Genomic DNA, 9822 nt, shown 5'->3' on the forward strand with positions numbered 1-9822 from the left:
TTATCAACAAAAATTTCGAGCGCACGTTCCCATATATCTCTCTCAGTTGCAGCTGGGCACAGACTAAACAAAAAACCCACTTTTCATACCAATATTTAATGAATTAAACCGTGTAAGCACGAAACCGAATTCTGAAGTGAACTCTAACAAGAATTTTTTAATATTATTTATTGTGCTTTTCAGTTGTTTTTTTTTTTTTTTTTTTTGCTTTTTAGATTTGAAACCTATTTTGGATGGATATTATTTTTCTATTTAGCCAATATTTTTTTTTACACGAATACGTGTTTTTGTTACCAATCCGGCCATATCAATATGCTATGTTAGAGACATTGGAGAGAACATCTTATGCTTCGTTATCGCGTCACTTTTGCATTTAATAGATTGATTAGAAACAAAAACTATCACAAAAGCCAACATTTTTATGTTCCGCTTATTTATTACATTTTATGCTTCATTGCCAAGAATATAAGCATCAAATTTGCCTTATCCCGTTTGTGACATGTAACACATATATATTCTCTTCTCCAACAATTCAATCATTTCGATTTGCATGTGGAGATGGTAAAAAGTTGACATCGTAAGCTAAAATAGGTAAAAACTTCATATTAGATACAAGAAAGTATCCGCCCACACCGCGAACCGGAAAAACATTAAATAATCGCAAAAAATAAATTTAACTGAATAAAAATCTGCAGCAAACAATATGTAAGGTTATGTAATAATGATTTCGACTTATTCGACAAAGGTAGCCAATAGGTGTACTGAGGATTCGCTTTAAACTTTTCATAAATATGCTAACATAAATAGGAGAGATGTGTGGATCGCGAAGCTTCACAGAAACTTGCTAATCGCCTATCATGATAATTCCTAAACACTTGAAACTTATAGAAATTATTATTACCAAGAAGACGGACTATTCAGTAGCTAAGAGGTTCAGCAATCGGACGAGAGTCAATGTAGAAAAATGGTCGAGCAGAAAATTTTAATTTCTTCTCCTCCGCAGAGAAGTCTCAGCTGAGAAGTTCTGCAAAACTATTTATATACTTCCTTAAGTGCTTGCATATGTGAACTATTCACTAGTAGTTCAAGTTCAACAAGTTCATCAAACTTTTGGGTCAGAAGTAATTATCTCCGTATTATCACCGTGCATTACATTAAATAAGAGAATAAATTTAAGCCAAATTGCTATATGCAGCTTGATCAACCAATGTCCCAAAAAATGTATTCACTCGAACATATTCCAAGCATAACCGCAGACACCTTACATATTACAATCAGTCAAAAGCGTTTTTCTTTGATCTTGATAACTTTGAAAATATCATTATGTGTAATGCTTCAGACTATTGACTTTGATGCATAGTTCCAGGAATTACGATAACAACGATAGTTAGTCTCTCAGCCAGACAGATTGCCAATTCGGACCAAACAATAACAATAGTGATGAGGAGGAAAGACCAATAAACCCAATTAATTACTGATTTTTGATAAAAAAAATTTTTTCAGAATAGAGAACAAATTACAAAAAAAATAAATAAATAAATAAAAATGTTTACTCCAAGTCTCAAAGACAATTGCATCAAATGAACATTTACTTATATTTTTAATTTTTTATCTATATTTAAATTCTTTTAAAACATTTTAAATTAACTTAAAAAATATCTTCTACTCAGTACAATGCTAATGCTTTTAATTTATTAATAATTTTTTAAATTAATTTTTTTAATGGCCCTGCCATCTGTAGTAACGAACTTATTCTTAAATAATATTAAAATTGGTTATCATTACCTGTAAAAATATATATATATATAAAAATTAAATAATATAAAAAAACTATTTCATCAGTAAAAAAAATTGTACAAAAATAAAATTATAATAGAAACAAGAATATAAATCGTCTCAATACGAAAATCTTTTTTTTTTTCATTTTTTTTTTCTTTTTTTTTTTTTTAACTAAAAAGCCGCATTCATTTTTTATTAGAAGCAACAATTTCACGTGTAAATATATATATAAATAAAATCATGGGGTTAAATAGAGCTCAGGGAGATTCTTTAATACTATAGGCATGTTACTTTTTGTTTCTTGATAATTGAAAAAAAAAAGAAAAATCCGTAAATTGTGATAAAACACATATTTACAACCGCATGCACGCACGCGCCCCATATCACACTAACACCCACGGCCACAGACACACACAAATACATACACACCAACACATATACATAAAAACATACATACACACATTCACTTATACTTATAGATATATATATATATATGAGAATTGCAGGCCCTAACACAAGATGAAGTTAATTTTATTTCATTTTTTAGTATTCGTACGTAACAAGAAATGAATCAAAAATGAAAAGAGGTGCAAAAAGTTGCACTATCTGAAATTCTATATGATTGTATATCTATTCTAAATATTAATTCATAAAAGACAAAAATACTAGAAAACCTTCAGAGAAACGTAGTCAGAGTATTAATTAATAATGTGATTATCGTTAACGTTTACGTCTGAACTTCCACGTTTATAAAATCGTCTCGCTCGCGTGGTACGTAGAAGGCTGCTAAAGTGCACTCCCATACTTCGCTTGGATATTCCCATTCTACATTGAATGACCATTGCTTAGTATCCAGATCATAACACTGCACAGCGGTGGTAGCACGATTAATGGTAGCCGATGATAATAGGCCGCCTATAAAATAAATACGTCGTTTAACTGCGGCCACTCCAGTATAATATTTTGGCATTGGATTGGTCGTTTCAGTAGACCAACAATCTTTATTCACATCGTAAACATCAATTGTTTGTGCCAAGCTCCGTGTTTCGGTTAAAGGATCTTCGTACCAACCTCCGCATGCGTATATGTGCTGATCTAAAGCTATGAGTATATGATCAGCCCGAGGTGTCGGCATAGACCGAAGTTTAATCCATTTTTCAATATGCGTATCGAAACACCATAAAGATACCAAGACTATATGGCGGTCAATGCCACCTGTAAACGACATTTTGTTAATTTTTTTTTTTTTTGTAAATAACTTTCTCGTCCTTGCCTTACCTGAGATATATAGTCTATTGGCTAATACTACTCCAGCATGCTGACTGCGATTCTCAGATAAAGCCGGTAAATACTCCCAGCGGTCAGTGGTGGCATTATAACGTTCGCAATTCGAAATAGCCATGTCGTTGCCCCAGTTTTCAACATCACCACCATCGTCATTATCGTTAAGTTCGCAAACACCACCGACTGCATATAAAAAATTACTGCCCATTGCGTTCAACGAAAAACGGCACCGATCTGCTTGTATTGGTGCAATATTTTTCCATTTATCTTTGGTAGGACAATAACGGAAACCAAAGGGGTGAATGTACTCTTTAAGACAAACATCGTAGGATCCACCAACTATGTAAAGATCATTACCTAGTACGGCGGTGCCATAATTGCCTGTAATCAGCATAATTGATGAAATCATCATAAAAAACGGCGGTGCCTTTCACTTACATTGTTCTATATGAGGTATGGCAGTTAAGCCTTCCCACTTGCCGACCGACGGTAAATAGCAACTTATTTGATTAGTTAAGCCACTAGTTTCAAAACCGCCTATTTTGACTAAAGCTAATTCCATGCCACGTGAATTTGTTAAGATATCGGTGGATATAACTTCATTTTCACTTTCGCTGCCAAGCATTTTGATTTGATTTTGCTCATGTTTATTAATTTCTGCACGTATCAACTTTACATAAGTTTTATTCTCTTTATCTTCGTCCTCCAATGTACTGAGCAAGGTTTTTAAAGCACTTGCTTCTATTTGATTAAAACGCACATGAGAAAACAGTAAATGTGCCAGCTCTGCTTTGAGACCAGTTTCCACACAATATTGTGTTGCAATTTGCAAGACTCGCTTTTCGGAACAGTCGACAGGATAATTACAGCTCAATATGTATTCTAATTGATCCCAGGTTAAGTTGAGAAGATCGGCGGTTAGTGAAAATTCGTCTAAACGTGAGCAAATGAAACGATAAGTTTTACGTTTTAGAGTGTCCAGGGCATATAAATCGGCTAAAACAGCTATAGCTACGCAATTTTCTAAATCGATTTGGGATTCTAAATAATTTGAGCAGGCTTCGATTACTGCCTTCATTTGGACGTGTGTGGAAACCGAAAGAACATCTTGAACATTGTTGCGATCAAGTTCAAGTTTTGAGGTGTACGCGTATTCTATTAATAATTCAATGCCACGAGCATTAACCCCATTCAATTTAATTTCCGATTGACGAGCTTCACGCATGGCATCAGTGAACATGGCGCAAAAATAATCGCTGCATGCTGCTAATACTACACGATGAGCCTAAAAGTAAATCGCAAGTAAAATTGAAAATTTAAAGGTAACTATATAAAATGGCTTTCATTTTACACATCGGAAAATGATTATAACACCGACCTTAAATGTCTTACCCTCGACAATAAGGGTAACGTCAAACAACTTGTCGGCGCATCGTAAGGCATTAAGCCCATGTAACAAAGCCTCTGAGTGAGAGGCCAAGACAAAATTCGGAGCATTACGTGAATACGTTGACGATAATAGTTTAGAGATAGCTGCAGACTTATTAGAATGTTGTTCAGGATTGCTGCGTAATACGGAAGCAGCTCCGCCTGCCATATTCAAAATGCTTTTACCCTCTTTTAAACAGTATTATCATATAAACGCCTATAAAATACAACCAATACAATATATATAAAACATAATCTATACGTTTTTAAATATATACTTGTGTTATTTATACATATACTTATAGAGCTTATCACACTTGCCTTGGCCAAGGTTAGGAAACTCCTCGTTTGTTGATTTTTATTGCTTACTCACTTACTGCGTTGACTGACCCACTTTGCATATAAGACTCTTATCGCTACGAACATTGACTGACTGACGTCGTCTACTTAAGCGCGATCACCTTCAAGGCTGATTATTTGTTTTTGTTCGTTTTTACTAATTGAGAAAGAGAAATCTGAAATATTCACTTTAATCAAACTTTCAACTCCTGGGAGCTAAGTAAACTCTTATAATTTATTCTTTTAGTACCTATTCTATTCCTTATTGCTAGACGATGAACTTGTCTCAAGTGACCTGTTTTTATCAAAACTTCATAAGAGTTTGCTAATTTTATTAATTCATACATTTATTATGACTATCAAGAGACAATAAGAGAGAGCAAGAGGCAATAGCCATCAAAGTTCCGTTTAACATACTTACTACACAAACTTTTTTTTATGTCCAATTTCAATATTTTCTGTTTCTCAGTTAGAATTTATTTAACATCTGCACAAAAAACTTGCGAAATTACTTAAAAATTCTTTCCGCTACTATTTTTTTTACAATTTGATAAACATGACAAATGGAAGAATATTTCCTCCTTTTATAAATAATTTCTTTCTTTTTTTTTTGGATGTTGAGTTAAGATCGGCCAAGCCAACAAATTTTTATTAATAAAATTCTAATAAGAATTGTTTAAAAATGAAAAATTATTTTTCTACAAAGAAAAACTATTTTCGTTTCCTTTTTTACTTCGAGCGAGAGTTACCGATTTTACGCTCCGGATTGCCTTCAGTAGATTATATTCGTTATATAGGAATAATTTTTTTGCTGTTAAAAAAGGCATCTTTTTTTTAATACCTAAAAAAGCATTAATGTATGCTTATTAGATTGTCTTATATGAGTCTGCATGAAAATAACAAACAAGAATGCAACGAGATTATACGAACATTTTGTAGGTGCGCGATCATTCCTTTTACCACATGTTGAATGTTTTATTTTCAATACTGTCGTTTAAATTAAAAACATTATTTTATATGTTATTAATTTGAGGTTCTCCGGAAACTTTTTTTGTTTTAGCCTCTGCGTAAAATACTTGGGTGCAGTTTACAAACAATTGAAAATCTTTTCGTTTAAATTGATTTTTACATAAAATTTTCAAAATTTTACTTTGAAGCTTTGGCAATAGCTCTGATATCGATGTCAGCGCCTACTTTATATTTCTAAAGAACTTCAATAATTCTATTTTTATTAATTTTTTAAGTTGACTTACTCGTATATAGAATATAATATATAGAAGTTTATAAAAACAATTCTAAAATATATTTTTGACGACATTTGCGACATTTGGTTTTCAATGCATAGTTCTACCATAAGTGAAGGTTTTCAAAACTCAGCATAATAAATTCTGCTTATAAAAATTAATCTTTACCACTGTACAATGGTATTCAATAATTTTTATAATAACGAGACGAAAAAAATTTTAATTAAAATTTAACGCTACCTATATCTACATTGAAAAAGTTTTCTTTTCGTTTTAATTGTATTTTGCTTTAAAAAAATTCTAGAAATTTTTGCTTTTTTAATTTAGCGAAACACAGTCATGATATGCAGTTGCTAAGTACATTAATGTTTCTAAACTTTGTTCAAATGTTTGTTATTTTCACTTGCGTGGCATAAAAATACCAAAATTGCTTTACCGGTTGGCGTTTGTTTATTGCTGTTCAGAGCACATTTATTTGAACATTAAGACGAAAATCGCATACAGAAACGCTTAGCATTTTAATTAAATAACGAATGTCTAGTTTTCATAAAGAAGGCGCAAGCCTTGGTTGCCTAAAATCCAGTCGTTTGTGTATTTTACCTCTACGCGAACTTCAAGGCAATTTTTGTGTGGTAATTAATTGAGTTAGATGATTTGGCCTCATTTCCCAAGCATTAACTTTCCTCCATGCAGCAGGACTACTACCCTGAAATTAATTTATGTTGTGATGGTTTTAATACTTCCACTCAATCGTCAAGATTTGTGGACACTTGGGGCAACGTTTTGGTGCCGGTAAATGAGGGAGTGTCGAAGCGTATCATACGTACGTTTTTCGAAAGTGGCTTCAAAGATGCTCTTAATGAGGCGAGAAATAACGAGGCCGTAGCGTACAATCCTATAATTTCTTCAATTGCTGAGTTTGCATTTAGAGCTATGAAATTTATGCAAGATTGGAAAAATAAAATTTTTCCGCATATGGAAGAGCAAGGCATTGCTAGCGTAGCCACCTATTCGGAAACCAGGTAATCTTTCTACTAGAGCGCACGAAGCTAGTAGAAATTTATTTACTTAAATTTTATACAATTAAAATTAAGAACGTGAATAATTCAACTAAGTCCGCATGTGCTGAATTTTAAACATCTCATGAAATTTACGTTTTCATACTCACCCCGTAAAATTAGCGCTTATATTATTGACTAGTAATAATAGGCGTTTATAATATGCACAAAATAACATAGGTAATATCACCTATGTTTCCATCCATTCTATTATGGGAAAGTAGTCGATTTGAAATTTAGCACAATTATTTACAAAGCTCTGTAAATGCCTTAGCAGAGCATTACGATTAAGATATGGTTGAGCTTGGAAGCTTGTAGGAAATACAAAATATATTTGCGTATACCTAACGAATTTATATAAAATTAGCTTACAAATACATTTAAGTTCAGCTTTCCAGAACTATATTTACCAAACTTCTCAAATTTGTTATTTTAGCAAATATAGGAAAATGATTACATTCCAGTTGCCGTTGCATCCAAACCAAAACATTTCAAAGATATTCATCTATATCTCGCGAATCTATGTGGAAGTGCGTTTTGAATGAGCTAAAGAAATTCGAAATTTTCATTACATTGACAAATGTCTCGTACATCGATGCCTGACTTTTACGCAACCTTAGTCTACAAAGTGCTTCAATATAGTCATGTCTCTGGGTCATAAGTCTTAAAATCTTCATTTTTAAGATGGATGGCCAGAATGTTACACACATATTTACAAAGAAAAAGACGCTATATGCAACTTTAGCGAATTTGTTAACATTCACAGTTTATTTTTATGCAAGACGATTTGTTTATAATTTATGCATTTACCTATGGATTTCTGCCAAATCTGAAAGAAATATCTAAAATATTATATGTAAAATGTACACGTTCATCAGCAATCGACAAAAGATAGGAGAGAGAGAGGCTTATCTTTATCTTAGCCTAGATGTGAGGCAATGGATTTTTTCGACTGAAATTGTTTATTTTTATATTTCAGGGACTGGATAAGAGCGAGCGTACGATGCATTGCATGGCATCCAAATTATTTTAAAATTGCTGTTGCTGGCGTGGATGATCTTATACGCATTTATACAGACCAGCCGGCCGTTGTGCCAATATTGAAGGTAATTGTAAATATCTAAATAATATTAGTAACAAATGTTTGAAATGAAAATTTTCACGTTAATCGTAAAAAACAGGGAACAACACAAAAGTGGATTGCCTGCATGGCTTGGCGGCCTTTTACTGCAGCCGAATTAGCAGTAGGATGCCAAAGGGGTATTTGTTTGTGGGTAATGGACAATAATATGCATATAACGCGTTCGCAATCGCAAGCCGTATTCTTAAAATAGTAGGTCTTTTGAAGCTTCATTAAAATGCATTTTTACTTTAAAATTAATTTCAATTCCCAGTAATAATCATTATCCTATTACCTCGGTGCAATGGAGTACAGATGGTAATTTACTGGCATCAGCTTCAATTGGCAATACTGATATTATACTGTGGCATATCGACAAAATGCAAAGTATTGCCTTGAAACGTGTAGGACCACCTTGTTCTTTATTAAAATGGTCGCCAGATGGTTCTTGTTTATTTAGCGCTACACTTGGCAATGTCTTTCGCGTTTGGTATACTGAAAGGAAATGGCAGCCAGAACGTTGGACTGTATCGAAAGGTCATATACAATCAGCCTGCTGGTCACCCTGTGCCAGTTTTCTATTATTTGTTACCTCAGAGGAATCAATACTCTATCGATTACAATTTGTTGAGGAACAGTTATTTAAATGTAAGTTAAATTTTTAAATATTGTTAAGCCATCCTTAGGCAGTGAAGATAAGCAAGTTATATTGGATAATAGATAATTTGTTTATTTTTTGCTTTGTCTCTGTGAGACAAATCTGCCCATAGAAATCCCTTCTTTTTTTTATTATTATTATTATTAAAAGCAAGGCAAGCTACAGGTAATTTATAATGCGATTACTGTTATAATTTGTATGAAGCTTGACACATTTAAAATTGAGGACTTACTTGTATTATTATTATTTTATTAGAAAGAATGCAGTAAAAGTTTTCTTTTCTTTGCAGCTGACTGCGAGCAAAAAGAAGCGTTACCTTTGGTCGATTTAAGAAAAATTATAGTTGGGGAGCGTGAATTGGGTGGCAAACCTCAGGCTTTAGCATGGGATCCTAAAGGCTTATTTCTGGCGATCACCTTTCAAGATACAGATTGTATTGCTATCTTTTCAACGACCATACAAAAATATGATCTTACTGTGTCACCGTCATCTTTCCTGGCCGGTCTTGGTAAAGAATATCCCAGTTATATATGCTTTCAAAGCGAGAGTCATAAAAGTTCAAATTGTATGTTAACTGTCGGTTGGTCTAGTGGCCGCATACAGTACGTTCCATTGATGAATTTATAAAGAAGCTCAAAATATTTCAAGGTACATGATGATGATTGTTTTATTATAATTTTTGTTATAAATAAAGAATTTTTTTTTTTTTTTTAATACAACTCTGTAAGTAGTAGCAGAAGTGATTAGGAAAACAAAGAATAACCGAAAAATACATTGTCTAAGAATTTAATTATAATAAATTTATTTTAAGAAAAAGACTTAAAACAAGATTTCTTTTGTATCCTAACTAAAAATTCAGAGTGTTTATTGATTTAATGGCTACATATGCACTCTATGTTTTAAAATTAGAGA

The 9822-nt window shown here is 32.7% G+C and overlaps 2 protein-coding genes across 8 annotated transcripts; one reads left to right on the forward strand and one right to left on the reverse strand.

Annotated features, from left to right (window-relative positions):
• Positions 1 to 2125: 2125 nt before the first annotated feature.
• LOC119644104 (kelch-like protein 26) lies at positions 2126 to 5473 on the reverse strand. 6 transcript variants are annotated; one of them, XM_038043668.1, is made up of 6 exons: positions 5252 to 5473; positions 4813 to 4987; positions 4442 to 4708; positions 3502 to 4348; positions 3058 to 3444; positions 2126 to 2994 (listed from the first exon to the last, which is right to left on the reverse strand). In XM_038043668.1, the coding sequence occupies exons 3-6, from the start codon at positions 4658 to 4660 to the stop codon at positions 2507 to 2509; spliced, it is 1941 nt and encodes a 646-aa protein (XP_037899596.1). In that variant the 5' UTR covers positions 4661 to 4708; positions 4813 to 4987; positions 5252 to 5473; the 3' UTR covers positions 2126 to 2506. The 6 variants fall into 6 exon arrangements, with proteins under 6 accessions (XP_037899596.1, XP_037899582.1, XP_037899573.1 ...); XM_038043654.1 differs by having other exon boundaries at positions 4813 to 5006; XM_038043645.1 differs by having other exon boundaries at positions 4813 to 5140.
• Positions 5474 to 6470: 997 nt separating this feature from the next.
• Positions 6471 to 9728, forward strand: LOC119633226 (aladin). Of its 2 annotated transcripts, none has more exons than XM_038026668.1 (6): positions 6471 to 6706; positions 6771 to 7096; positions 8112 to 8238; positions 8314 to 8465; positions 8527 to 8900; positions 9200 to 9537. In XM_038026668.1, the coding sequence occupies exons 1-6, from the start codon at positions 6608 to 6610 to the stop codon at positions 9535 to 9537; spliced, it is 1416 nt and encodes a 471-aa protein (XP_037882596.1). In that variant the 5' UTR covers positions 6471 to 6607. The 2 variants fall into 2 exon arrangements, with proteins under 2 accessions (XP_037882596.1, XP_037882588.1); XM_038026660.1 differs by having other exon boundaries at positions 6472 to 6706; positions 6768 to 7096; positions 9200 to 9728.
• The last annotated feature ends 94 nt before the right edge of the window (positions 9729 to 9822 follow it).

This window comes from Glossina fuscipes, unplaced genomic scaffold, assembly GCF_014805625.2.
Source record: "Glossina fuscipes isolate IAEA_lab_2018 unplaced genomic scaffold, Yale_Gfus_2 0, whole genome shotgun sequence".
In the NCBI taxonomy this organism is placed as follows: domain Eukaryota; kingdom Metazoa; phylum Arthropoda; class Insecta; order Diptera; family Glossinidae; genus Glossina; species Glossina fuscipes.

Bases quoted from the DNA above. Each gene is read 5' to 3' on its own strand.
- LOC119633226 (XM_038026660.1), top strand. From the start codon at position 6,608: ATGTCTAGTTTTCATAAAGAAGGCGCAAGCCTTGGTTGCCTAAAATCC. The intron at 8,239-8,313 runs GTAATTGTAAAT...CGTAAAAAACAG, and splicing joins CCGTTGTGCCAATATTGAAG to GGAACAACACAAAAGTGGAT. The intron at 8,466-8,526 runs GTAGGTCTTTTG...TTCAATTCCCAG, and splicing joins CAAGCCGTATTCTTAAAATA to TAATAATCATTATCCTATTA.
- LOC119644104 (XM_038043668.1), bottom strand. From the start codon at position 4,660: ATGGCAGGCGGAGCTGCTTCCGTATTACGCAGCAATCCTGAACAACAT. The intron at 4,349-4,441 runs GTCGGTGTTATA...ATTTACTTTTAG, and splicing joins TCGAGGGTAAGACATTTAAG to GCTCATCGTGTAGTATTAGC. The intron at 3,445-3,501 runs GTAAGTGAAAGG...TGCTGATTACAG, and splicing joins CATACCTCATATAGAACAAT to GCAATTATGGCACCGCCGTA.